The 14087-nt window shown below is 40.0% G+C and overlaps 1 protein-coding gene and 1 long non-coding RNA gene across 3 annotated transcripts in view; one reads left to right on the forward strand and one right to left on the reverse strand.

Moving 5' to 3' along the window:
* ttyh2 (tweety family member 2) overlaps nucleotides 1-14087 on the forward strand; it is an 80426-nt gene that overhangs the window by 55809 nt on the left and 10530 nt on the right. For both annotated transcript variants that reach the window (XM_088069895.1, XM_042508500.2), the window contains exons 6-8: nucleotides 5097-5169; nucleotides 10196-10265; nucleotides 10388-10443. In XM_088069895.1, coding sequence (XP_087926021.1) covers nucleotides 5097-5169; nucleotides 10196-10265; nucleotides 10388-10443 — 199 coding nt within the window. The remainder of the gene's footprint in view (nucleotides 1-5096; nucleotides 5170-10195; nucleotides 10266-10387; nucleotides 10444-14087) is intronic.
* Nucleotides 1-14087, reverse strand: part of LOC148186298 (uncharacterized) — a 163064-nt gene that overhangs the window by 54305 nt on the left and 94672 nt on the right. Inside the window, exon 3 of the long non-coding RNA XR_015774959.1 lies at nucleotides 2102-2279. This is a non-coding gene — a long non-coding RNA (uncharacterized LOC148186298). The remainder of the gene's footprint in view (nucleotides 1-2101; nucleotides 2280-14087) is intronic.

Raw genomic sequence — 14087 nt, forward strand, 5'->3', positions numbered from 1 at the left:
TTTGGTTTTTGTTGACACTGAGGAGGCTATCAGAGTGCATTTCTCCATTTTGCCCAGTCACCCAATGTCACAGCTTAAAAAAACTCACGCAGTCCAACATCGTTCGCCCTAAAACAACAAACTGTCAAACAGATATGGCCTGGATGACACGTAGGTCGACAGCTCACAACCTTTTTGGCTCATAATCTTTTAAAACCAGTTCAAAGGAAGAGGGATTTTTCCTTCTCAGTTTGTTTTATTTGAGAGATTTTTGCAAGCCTGATGAGGTGAAAATTTTAAATATTTCATAAGACAAACATGAATAAGAGAACAGAGTTTTGTTTGTCTTTTTCCTTATCCCTTTGATCCTCTCATGAGCTGTCAGATTTATCTTGCAGTTGCTTACTGATAACTGGTTAGGCTAAGAACCACTACTGGTGCCCCCTGGTGTTAATAATTGGAGGCAAATATTACTGTTTTTAAGAGGCTGTGGTACATTAACTGCTTAAGCCAGCACCAAGATAGTGGTATGAAGTGAAACTAGAAAACCTGTGGCAACCATCAGTATCATCAATGTCTTCATAGCTTTTTAAGAGACGGCTTAAATAACACTCCAAAGTTAGGGTAGATTTTGGTGATGGAACAACTGGCATGGCCATTTTCAAAGGGGTCCATGTTTTACAGCCTGTTGCTAACGCTAAAGCTGTGGACCACACACTAATGCAGGCTGACAAATCCTGCATAAATGTTTATTACTTTTATTAAGTTCGGCTCAGGCAAAATATGCACTTTTTTGAACTTTAAATTCATTTTAGTTTTAAGTTTTATTTTAGTAAAGAATAATGTAATGATAAAATAAGTTTTGGTGTCAGTTTGTTCAAAATCAATGCAGACATCAACACACAACTGAATATCAAAGCAACTGGATCAATATCGAATCGAAATCAAATCGAATCGTGACCCAAAGAATCGAAATTGAATTGAATTGTGAGGTTCTTGACAGTACCAAGCCCTATAACATGTTAAAGGATTGTTGTGAAACTCAAATAGTAACTGTACCAGTATTAATCCATGCACATCAGATAATCAGTATTATTAACTGTAAAATAAGGAAACAAAGAATATCAGTATGCGATTCCTTCAATGCAGAGACTCACTAGTGGCAACGGAAACCGACAACATCACCTGATGTTGCCCATGCCCAAAAAGTTGCACATAAAGACTATAGCCAACAGCCAACCAGAGCATATGTTCTGCACCTGCACGAGAGGCAATAAGTCGTCCGTAATTATCCTTCAAAAAGGAAAACCAGAAGACAGAGCTGTTACTAGTTAGCCAGTTATCACAAGAACTGCTCCAGCCTACCTGGAATCCCTGATCCAGGTCTACTCTCCTTCTCGCCCACTACGCTCTGCATGCAAAAGACGCCTGATGCTTCCAGCCCAGCACGGCTCTAAATCTCTAGCCAGACTCTTCTCTTCTGTTGTTCCCAAATGGTGGAACAAACTTCCAAACTCTGTGCGTTCTGCTGAGTCCCTTTCTACTTTTAAGAGACAATTGAAAACTCAATTGTTCCGAGAACACCTAGGCACTTAACCTGACTCTTCCCCTCTTTGCCCTTTGGGGTAGATTAAGTCAGATGGTCCAAAACCCAGCACTTAATGATTATCTAGCACTGACAAAGTTGTGTGATGTTGTATGTTGACTGTCATCGTAAGTAGTGATACTGAGATTGTTGAATCTCAGATGCTGAGATCGCTACTGGTTATTACTTTGGTTACAAAAAATAAAAAATAAAAATAAAAAAAAAAGGGGGGGGGGGGCTGTGCGGCACTTCTTCTGCCACTAGACGGCAATACCTGTGACCAATCACACCTGAAGCACTTTTTGCACTTACTAAGGGTTTTTTTCCTTAAGTCTAAATTCTTGCTTGTGTTGTACGTCGCTTTGGATAAAAGTGTCTGCTAAATGAAATTGTAGAATTGTAGAATTGTAGTTAGCACGTTAACAACACAACCCACGGTTGAAAGAACAAAGCATATTTGTCGCCCCCAGTGAACGACAACCAAATCAGGAAACGTTTCTGCGAAAGTGCTCAAAGGCTGAAGAAAAGCTATCTTACCTTTTATAAATAGTTTCTTCTGATGACAATCCCTTGACTTTGGCTGTTTACTTTCATTGCCATTTCTCTTCTCGTGTGCTGGGCTGAACCGAATCAAAGTGAATCCATTCTCCAACATCTCCGACCCTAATTCAACATGATGAATGGGCTGAGAAAAAGCCGACAAGGGCCGATGGTACTGTAAAAATAAGAAAACACAGTATATCAGAAAGAGATTCCATAACTCTCCATATTGACCCTGTTTTCATTTAATATACTCCAACTGCAGAAGCAAATTTCAGAAATTCAATTATTGCTTTTTTTGCTTTGTTGTGCCACCCTAAGACTTTCAGTGTCCCCATCTGGCCATCCTTATGAAAAAAATGTTTGTGGGCACCGCCGGGAACCACTGCCATAGACATAAGTCACCGTATACAGACAAATTTCTGTGGTAAACCACACTGAACCAGTAAGACGGTTGAGCAACTTTCGCATCTGTTCTGCTTCCTCGATTTTAAATCAAGATACAGTCTCTGTGAAGCCTTGCTCTCCTTCCCGTCTATTTCCTTGTTAAGTGTCAGGGCTCAGGAGGGCTCGGTATCAGATGGAAGGGGGGAGACAGACTACAAGAGGGAAAAACTGATAAAGAGGGAGGCAGAAGGGAGAGAAACGATAGGGGAGAGAGGGGTGAGGGAAAACAGAGAGCAAAGGAAAAAAAGATAAAGAAAGAATGAGAACAGAAGTGGTGGCTTGTAAGTTCAGTTTGGGGAGCTCAGTATCTCCTCAGCACACTGTGAATTGGATTAGCCAGGGAGCTGAAGGATGAACGGCGCCTGGACATGCATACCCAAATTATACTTTAACACAAGAGAAATGGTGTAAAGGGAATATCTGGAAAGTGTCAAATCAATGGGAGCTTATTGGATTATTTCACCTAACAAGAGCTGATGTATGAGTGTTCAGTTTTTGGATATCAGGTATCGATCTTCTGTCCTGCTGCATACACTCAGACAGGCACATCACTGCTCCCCCTCCAAAACCACATCTCTGATGTCATTTTACTATGAGATCATCGGGGAGGGAGACAACTGTAAAACAAAACCACATTTTTATGTCCTCATGGGTGCAGGGAACCACCCAGGGGGCCGTAATCGAATGTAGGCCAGCTGAGCGGATGTGCACGTTTCTCAGTACATCGTGAAGCCACGATGCTGCAGCTGCATGTTGAGGCTGCAGAATCAACCCCCATAGAAAATAACATGACCTTTGACTTTCTGTTGATGACAGGACAGTGAGATCACCGCTCACGGCCCTCGGGGCTCACGCCGTTTCCTTGCAATAACAGAGACTGTTATGAAAATAACTCTATTTGCGTCACTGTACTCCCTCTGTAGGATTCTGATAACCCTGTGAACTCAATGCATAATCCATGGTCATATGTATATATCATGGATTATGCATTGAGTTCACAGGGTTATCAGAATCCTACAGAGGGAGTACAGTGACGCAAATAGAGTTATTTTCATAACAGTCTCTGATACATAATTTTATATAAAAATTGCATCATGGAAATTGTTGTATTGTGGTGATGAATCCAGAGAATAAAGGGCTGCCCCATGAAGGTTGGAGATTTGGATCATCACTCGGAGACCCTTCAGTGAAATGAGATTCCTTAACGTTTTTTTATTCAGTAAGTGTGCAGTGTACTTTTGGGGATGTTTTGGTCCCCAGATTAAGCTGCAGAGTGAGCGCCCCTCGCTTTTACGCTGCTCTATGGTACAGGAGGCTGCAGACAGAAAGGTAGCTGCAGACACAGAGGTAGCTGCCCTGTCAGGCTTAGAAATAATGTTATCTTTGCCCTCAGCGTAGAAGTGGTGAATTTACAGCTCACAGCTACTTAATATGATACAATCTCTTTTGCTTGATATCGACTGTCAGCAAAACATTTCAGATCCAGCGTTAACTATATTACCTGCAACAACCGGCTGTTGCTGTCAGCCTGAACATCCAGCTGAACGTAATTAAATTCTCAATCTCTAGATGTAAAAAAAGGAACAAATAGTCAAATATTGATATTCAAAGGCCAAATCTAATTCTGAGTTGGTTACAGCCCTAGAGAATTATAAAACAATTTACTGTGTACAGTCACCAGTTATCAGTGTCTCTACGCTCTTGTCAGCGAAAAAGCTTTTTAATCTATTCATTTATTATGGAATATTATGAATGGAAACACAAAAAGAGGTTTGACTGATTGATTTTCCAAAATAAAGCTAAAAACTGTTATTTTGAGATTAAGATTGAGTGACATGGAAGTGACATTAAATGAGTTTAACAGCTACCTTAGAGGCACACAAATGTACATAAAATGGCCTGCTTGGAAATTTGTTAAATGCCTTTCCTAAAACCTTTTAATTTTCTCTGCTTTCTTTATCAGCATCTGTCTAAGCACAGGTGATGTTCATGTCAGGTTCATGTAGAGGTTTTGGGCTGCGACTGCATAATTCAAGTTGGATATTCACTCTAAAAGTGTAGCTTTATAAGTGTGGTTTTATTCATCTCTGCAGTAAATCTCCTAAGTGTTACCTTTATTTGATATCAATATTATTCAGTTAACTATTTTCAATTTGGGGCATGGCATTTTCAAGCAGTGGCCTGGGAAATAAGAAAAAAACAACATTATTTGTTACCTGCCTATAGCCCCAATCACAAGGCAAAGTTAAACCCTCACCAGTGAATACTGTGAAAAGTTTAGCAGATAAAATGTTGGTTTAGAGCAAAGCGGAGCTAAAAGACAGTGAATATCGGACTCACATCGATTCAGTGGACACAAACAGAACTTTAAATGGATGCTGATGTTCGTCCTTGTCTGTAAATAAGCCTCTATTTACAAACAAGTTTGGTTTATTAACTTAAAAAGTTATATGTCAGAGTTGTTTACAACTTTCTGCTGCTACCAAGCGGTGAATACGGACTGACGGTTTAAATGAGGGATGTTTGTTGCTTTGTGTCCCTGCAGGATGATGGTGTTCGGAGTGCTGACGCTGGTCCTGAGCTGGACGTCTCTGGGAGCTGACCTGGCCGCTGCGGTGGTGAGCTGCTTCACTTCCTCACCGCTGACTAACAGGGTTACCCTGATATATAAACTAGTGAAAACTGGTCTGTAATCAATTCTTGTCGTTCCTGACAGTGGTGATAAATTGCTTAAACTACATGCACTGCGCTCTTGAAAAATGTCTTTGAATGTTTGGGGGTAAGAGAGGAGAGATGATTATACAGTGCTGCACATATGCATAATATACTTGCATGTACATTTTAAACAGAGCAAAATGTTAACATTTGGTGCAGCTGCAAGACTTTTTATCCAAAATATGGCATGTTTTATCTGCATAGCTGTTAATATAGAGTCTTTCCAGCTTCTCTTGCCTAAATTAATATTTTAGCCTTCTTAGTGAAATGTGTGTGAGTGAGAAAAAGTCCTCAAAGCTACGCAGAGTCATCTGAAAACGCGTTCCCACTGCCCAATCTCAAAATTCTTTTGATCTTGGTTTGTCTGTCACCTCGAACGCTTTTGATCTCTGCCGACAAACGGCACACTGCTGAAAATAGACCGAGAAAAGAGCAAAATCCCAAACGCAAATCTTGTCAGCATCATTATACGAGCCTGAATAACTTGATTCAGAGTCAAGGATTATGGCAACAGGAATCCAATTTCAGCTTTTAAAGCCTATCGTGCTGAATAGGTGAATAATTTCAGTGTTTTTGTTCCATTATGGTCTCCAGAAAGACAACACACACAAATGTTTGACTGACCTTGAGGGTAGGAATTAGAGGGAAAACAGAGAGATGCATTTGAGAGAATATCAGATATGAGCGCTGGTGTTTGACTCACCTGCCTTGGGCGTGTGTGCTGTTTTTCTCAGGTTTGTTGTTGGATGTTGTGTTTTGACTTGGGGGCTGCAGAGGATTGTTAACATGTGTGAATTTAAGTTGGAGATAATGAGCAGCGGGTAGAAAGCAGCACGAAAGCAGTGCGAGGTGCTTACAACAAATTAGTCTCTGGTTTCATCTTCCCTTTTCATCTACCACTTTAATGTCTGCTTAACAAGTCCTCCTTCTCTGTGGTTTATTTTTGCCTGATCGATTGCATTTCTCAAGATGCCAACACTATGAAACCAAGACTTACAGTCCAACAACATCCAGCAAGCATGCACTGCTCATCACAGAACTACTATACCAAATCCAAAGGGGTTCCTTCTCTGGGGAGCACGAATATTCACTGCAAATGTCACGGCAATCCAGCCTTTAATTATCTCCCGTAAAAATGTGAGAATTTGGGCTCAGCGTGGCTCTTTAAGGGGCATGAAAGTATCCGATAAATTTTATGGCAGTACGTAGGAATTGTTGACTGTAGGAAGCAGTAGAGAAAAAGTCAGATAATGATGCATCCTTAGAGGACCATGAATATCGTTTTTCAAATCAAACACGTGTTTGTCACAGCGAAACTTGTACCTATAGCTTGAAAAAACAATGTTATCAATGTTAGTGTTTTAAAATGTTATCAAAACTGAATGGATCAAATTCTGATAAAGAAATTAGTCATTTGGCAGCGGTTGTGATGCTAAAAAAAGAAGTTTACAGACATCTTAATCCCAATGTCAGTTTATGAGAAAAGGTATTTTTGGGCCAAATTGCAACACAATTCGATGTTAAGCCTATAGGTAAAATTGGTATCAAGGCCTGGCACTGTTCCTGTGGGCTAGCATAGTTCACAGAGGGAGGTAGAGGTGCAAGGATGGATCAAACAAATTCAGGACTTTCACCCAGGAGAGAACTGTTCTTGTCCTCTGTGAAACTAAAAGTCAGCGTTGACTTATTTCAAGCACGTATCAAACTGATGTCACATGCGTAACATAATTAAGTTATGTCACACATGTAAAGCAAGGAAACGTACGTACATAATGTCATTTAAATTACATAACAAATGTACTTATTTGAACCTAAACCATGATCCTTTCTTTTTTTTAAAAACCTAACCATCAGTTTTGGTGCATAGCTGCATCCATTTCACAACCTTAACCATGTGTTTAAAACTGCAACAATAAATACATGCACCCATCGCTGTTACACCCAAATGATCATTTTTGGAGTCATTGACAATCTACCTGTTCTTTTGTTTAGGTATGAAGATGCGTCTAGTAATGATAGAGATCATGATTATCTAATTTTACAGAAATCTGGCCAGTAGTTGTTAAAATATTTTTAGTCGAGACCAAACGTAGTTATATTGTGGACACTAGATGAATGAAAGAAATGACAGAAATTACTCTTACACGTTGTCCTCTTAGTGTAGGTTAGAAGATCATGTCATTAACGTCAGCCTGTTATGTAACTTGTGTGTCATGTGGTGTTTGGCGACCCTGACTGGACTTTATGGTCATCTCTGCCTGAGAGCAAATACCGCGGCTTCAAAAGGCCTCATAACGGCTCAGGCATGGATAAAAACAGCTGTGAACACGGCAGCTACATGAACAATCTGCAATGGCTCCTTCATACGTCATCACACATCTCGTCTCTGTGTGTATAATTATATGTGTTTGTATGTTGTATGTGTGTGTCTTCTCAATTGTGTGTTAATGATGAGTATGTGTGTAACCTGCTTGCATGAAGGTTGTTGCAGCCACTGTGTGTGTGTGTGTGTGTGTGTGTGTGTGTGTGTGTGTGTGTGTGTGTGTGTGTGTGTGTGTGTGTGTGTGTGTGTGTGTGTGTGTGTGTACTCCTCTGTGACTCAGTACAGTCAGCACTGAATACTGATGACAGATTTCTAGCCACGTACCTAAATAATATTCTGCAGGACTGTCATTCTGTTATTTTATTATTTATATTTATTTATTACCTAAAATGTTAAAAAAACAACCCCTCAAGGTGATGCCTTCAAAATGGCTTTTTTGTCTGATTAATTTTCAAAAACACAAATAAAATGATTTTTTTTAAACCCAGAAGAAGCAGCACATCGTAACATTTGAGAAGCTCAAACCTGCTAATATGTGCTTGTTAAATGACTAGAACGCTTAATCCATCATTAAAATTCCAGTTAATTAACTGCAATTAATCTGCTAATGGAATAATTGATTAATGGATTAACTGTTAGTCCTGGTACTCTGTAAGAAAGCCCAAATCTAATGTGAAATATTGTGCAAGCTTTAGTTCAAGCTCCAATTTCTTGTGACTGTATTTGATATCTTTTTTTCGTCAGTAATGGTTTAACTCAGACTGTTGACACCAGTCATCCATTTTTTGGGAGCTTGCAGAGGCTGCGGACTGTAGCAAACACCGTACAGGTCATCAGTCCACTGCAGAGCTGAAAGAAATCCACACCTTTGGGCAACGCTCCACATAAACTTGCGTTAATGGTTCTGGATTGTTGAGGGGAAACGATGTGTAAGCAGGGAGAACACGCCGGCAGCGGTGGCCACTTACATTACAGCCAAACCTGCGTGTTTACGCTTTAAAACGCATAACTATTGCAACATTTACGGCTTGTGTCCACACTACTCCGGCATTTCAAAATGCCTTAAGCACCTCTAAAAAACACTGCAGACCCTGTTTTAGTTTGAAAACTTTGAACATAAAGTGGACACCATACCGCTTCCTGTGAAAACAGAGGCCAAAAAATATTTTTATTATAGGCTATATAAATGTTTTATTTTACTCTATGTATTTATTTGTTGCATATTTCTAACCGCAAATGTTTTTTGAAACATGTTATAGCTTACGGTTTTACTGCAATTAAAGCTCGTTTGTTACCAGCTGGCCACCGCTGTGTAAAACAGATGCGTCTGCATTACGTCACCCACCTGCGGAAGTTTTTAATGGTCTGTTGCGGCGCAGTGTATTCTGGTAGATGTAGGTTTTCTACCTCTTAAGCAAAAGCAAATGCCGCAGCCCTTTTTTCCTCTGTTTTCTCTGGTCATGTAGCACCAATTTCAAAAGTATTTTTACTGCATGGACAGCCTAGTTTTATGTGAGGGTTGGTGAAATACTTCTTTAATATCAGACAGGTTTAAACATTTTTATGCAGGCCCAAGTATGGGTCCAGCCCTCACATCGCCCAGACACACTACTGCCATGTGAAAGTGTCCTCCACCCTGACTCAGAATTGAACTTGTGAAAATATATTTGCCTCTGCAGCCAGACTGCTGTGTCCCACTTTAAATGGATTTTGTGTCTGCGCTCGAATGACGTCAGAGGAAACCTGCATGCCGGCGTGATGCATTAGTGTTTGTCTTTCTGAGGACCTCGTGTTTGGCTTCAGTTTGTGTTCACAGGTGTGTATGTCAGATGTCTGTGTGCTTGACTGGCTGCTGCTGTGTGTGTGTGTGTGCATCCTTAAACTCTGTGTGTGTGTGTGTGTGTGTGTGTGTGTGTGTGTGTGTGTGTGTGTGTGTGTGTGTGTGTGTGTAGACTACAGTTAGATTAGTGCCTTAGTGCACAATAAATGAATGCATAATGAATTCACCCCTTTGCAGAACTCTTAATTACAGACAGCGGGTCGTCTGTGCTCTCACAGAATCTCTGTTTCCCCTTCAGGAATTCTCACAAACTTGTTCCCGAAATGCAGAGCTCCTTCATATCCCTAACAAACTAGCTCGGGTTTGTCGAGGAACTCAGCTCGCTGTATCTCGTCTGTGTGCGGGGCTCATTAGCGTGTCGCCCCCCTGAGTAGGTTAAGCTACGCGCAGTGTGTTTGACCTGAGCCCTGGGGACATTTAATATTCAGACAGCGCAGTTCGGAGGAGACTCCCCGCTCCTCATTTTTGTTATTTTGCCAAGGCAGGTTTCTTGTTAGCACTGTGCGGCAGAGTGAAAGTGGTAGTGAGTGACAGAATTGGAAAGTATTTCTGTCTAGACGTGTTAAAGTGGATTTTAACAGCAGCCTGAATTTTCTCTTTTTGTGCGTCTGAGAATGAAAAGAATGATGTCAAAATATTTTCATTGTGTTAATGAGCTTTGACACTCTGATTCATACATTTTTTTTTTTTTAAATGAATTTCAATTTTTAACCTTTTCAAGAATCATTCATTCTCTGCTCTCACACGTCTCTTGTTTTTATCTCAGGGCACGAGTGATTTCTGTGTGTCCCCTGACAAATATCTCATGACCCAGACAAAGGGCATCATCGGCTCTGGTAAGTTTCAGTCTGAATAATGTTGCTCTAATGGAGATGTAATTAGGAGAGTGTAAAGCTGTGGCCGTGACACTAACAATGCTTCAGTTAATCAGCTTCTTCTGTCTGTTTGTGTTACGCAGATATCGTTCATTACTACCTTTACTGCAACCAGACTCTGTCCAACCCGTTCCAACAGGTAGGAACAGGATGATTCGCTGTGTTTCTATTAAATGTTGAATATACGAGCTTTAGTTTGGTAATTTACGGAACACAGGATGTCTACATGTCAAGGTTAAAACAGCTTATTTTAACTGAAAACTTTAGCATCCTGTCGATGTATATAAGCAGAGCTGGTAGCTAACACTTTTTTCAGGTCATTGGTATTTTTGGGGGGAATTTTCGGTTAAAAACTTGGGTATGTCATTAGCCAGCTGTAATATGTTTAGACTTGGTCCAATGAAATGGAAGGAGTGTTTGTCCTTCAATTTTCTTGATAAAAGTCAGCCTGTCAAACTTCACACTTGGCTGGCGTATTGCTAAGGACCCAAGGACAATTTGTGTTGAGTGCAAGCTATTGAGATCTGTGGGACATATTTATTAGTAGTACATTACACACCGCATTGTACACACTGTGTACTATATCGAGGGCGACCCCTATTAACTACTACTTCACTGAACCGCATACTGGGTACAGCTCATGCTACGTCGCTCGTTACAATATCCAAGAAAAGATGAAGAAAGAGAGACCGGAGATGTTACATTGTAGCAAACTCAAACATTTCAAGAATCAGCGATGCAAGTTTTAACAGTTTTGTTATTGCAAATGACGTATACACTCTAGGATTGCTTAGGGGACACAGCTATGCATTGACAGGTGTATTGCTTAGGACCAAAATGTAGTGTTGAGTGTGATGCTGTTTGTTCTTTAAAGTTGCAAACAGAAATACCAAAGGCCAAGCAATCATCTCTTTCCAAACAGGCACACTTTGAACAGGCAACGCTGAACTTTGACCTCTTCTGGGCCAACAAAATAAAGAAAGAAAGGACTAGGGATGGGTATCAGTGTCTGAGCCTAGACAGCACCTTACTTTGGGGAACATACAACTGAACTCTTGTTTTTGCAATTTTTAAAATAAATCTAACTACTTAATATGTGAGCGATAACTAAAAAGCAGTTCAAAGTTCAAAACAGAGCTGCAACAATTAAGTGATAAGTTGTCAGCTATCAAATTAATTATTTGATAATCGATTACTTTTTTGTGTTTTTTTTTAAGAATAAAAAGTCAACATTCTCTGATTATGAATCAATATATTTTCTGGTTTCTTAAGTCTGCTGTGAGTGCAATTTTATGGACATGAATAACCAGTTTATGAGGCTTTTCCCAGTTATGATTATATTTGGGATATGGTTTTTACATAAGCAAAGAGATATCGGGTTATTTATATTTCCCATCTACATCTGCGTTAACTAGTAACTCCAGCTAGCATATTTGGGTTTCTCATCAGCGAAATGTGGTGTTAAAATGCTCAGACGCAGAGCCGCGATATACTCCAAAAACCTGATCGCAGACAGGTCATCCATGTCCATGTAAACACTCTTATTTACTATAAACTGAATACTTTGGCATTGTGGGATAAAACATTTGAGGATGTCTGATGCTTCTGATTGGCATTGCCATTTTCTGACATTATATAGCCAAAACAACTGATTGATTAATTGATAAAATAATCAACAGAATAGTCGACTGGGAAAATAATGTTAGTTGCAGCCCTAGATAGAAAACAAATGCTGATTTAATCCAAGAAGTATCCCACTAAAAACACATAAACAGGCCTAGAATCTGGCCAATAATACTACTACTGCTTTAACTATTGATACTCATGTATTAAAGTTCAATACCCAGGACTGAATTTCTACACCACAATTTGAGTCCAGGCAGTGTGAAGAAAAGGAAAATCATTTAAATATTTATATTGGGAAGTAAAATTTGATGAATTAATATTAATAAGAAATAATATAAATTAATTGTTAACTGATTAAATAAAAATGAAAACCCCAAATAATTAAGGGGGTGTTTGCAGAATCCTGGCCACGTCCCTTTGTCTAGGCTGCAACTGTTTAAACAGCATTTCAATGACTGTATTTGAATGTGGAGCATGTCTTCTCTACGTAATGAAAAGATGGTTTTATGTAACCGAGACGTTTGAAAACTTAAAATGTCCAAACATCTTTTGACTTGTAATTCACTAAATCAGTGCTCGACGGGGAGTTCATTTCTCTGCCCCTCAAGCCTCATCTTCGTCAAGCTCTTCCTCTGCGTCCAGCCCTGTCTGCCTGATTTACATCCTCACTTCACCTCACAAGCCCGCCTGAACGTTAGAAAATTGCAACGCATCCGACGTTATCTCCCAGGCTGTCACCATCATTTTTCTCTTGTATTCCTTCAATCATCAAGCAAACAAGCCAAAACATGCCGAAATGTCACAAAGCTCCAAAACAAACGCTGTGAAACTGCAGACTGGATGAATTTAGTTAATCTTGCTTTTCGTGAGGTTACTATTAAGGGTCACATCACTGAATTCAGTCAGTGGTGAAGTCAATTTCTGTGAGCTGTGGCCCGGCAGAGCTCAGATCTTATTATCTGGCTCTCGTAGACATGCCCCCGCGGATAACAAGAGCACAGCAGCAGAGGGCAGACAGCCGTCACCCCGCCTGGTAAACAAAGTCAGCGCTCGTTTCTCTGCCACACACAAAACCAACAGGTGCAAAGTTCATGAGCGAGCTGCCAGACACAGGGATTCACACTGATTGGCAAACACACAGACTCTCTCACTCTCTCATGTATTCTCAGCCCGAACCGCAGCTTCCCCCTGTACTTCCACCCTCAGCGCCCTTGTATTTCATCGCTCTGGGGCATTACTCCTGCGTCTTTCCACAGCTCTTTTTCTATTCTTACCATCATCATCTCCTTTTCTTCCTGCCCTCCTCCATCCACTTTCTCCTATTTTTACTTTATTTGGCCCAGAACGAGCTCGCCCAAGCTAGAATAAAAATCCGATCAGGCTATTAGATTGTGCTGCAGAGAGCAGTTTGACCGCGGACAGTCGTGCAGATCCAGAGAGAACGAGAAAAAAAAGAAGTCAGATCAGAGGAAAGCAATTACATTTATGGATGGTTGAGGTAATTGACCATATCCTGTTTCAATTTAACATTGTAGCACAGGCCAGGGGGTTTCCACACTGCTCTTGTTAGGCTGGGGGACTGTGAAGATACAATTTTACTTTAGAGATGTGACAGATTAATTCATTTATGGTTATGCTCCAATGTTAATTAAAAAAGCGGCAGTGGGCAGAAGGTGCCGTCTTGCAGGCAGGTTGTGATTAACCACTTAAATCGGGCAAGTGTGGAGGAGTATTTTGCCCCCTGTTGGTGGGAACATAAAACTGCGACTACAATAAAACTTTACAGAATGATGTAACATAGCAGGAAGGTATTTACATCAGTTCTCTGTCCTACAAAGCCACAACATTGTAATGTATTTAGTAAAAATAAGATTAGTTTAGACAAAATTAAAGATTTGCATGTTCCTTTTTTGGCTCTGTTTTCTGTCTTGCATGTATTGGTTCAAGTTTATACATTTATTCATTTTTAAATGTAAAGGGTTTTTTTGTACTCTATTTGGTATAAATTACAATTTTTTAATATATGAGAAGCATTTTCGTTTTTATTTTTTTTACTTTTTCTTTCTATTTATTTCTCTCTCTCTTTTGTTTTGTATTAAGAAATAATTATATATAGAAATTATTTTTGGAGGGTTTCATCTAAGCATTCATAGCTCT

This window comes from Plectropomus leopardus, chromosome 19 (assembly GCF_026936395.1).
Source record: "Plectropomus leopardus strain MGB_pleo_1.0 chromosome 19, ASM2693639v1, whole genome shotgun sequence".
NCBI classification, from domain to species: Eukaryota; Metazoa; Chordata; class Actinopteri; order Perciformes; family Serranidae; genus Plectropomus; species Plectropomus leopardus.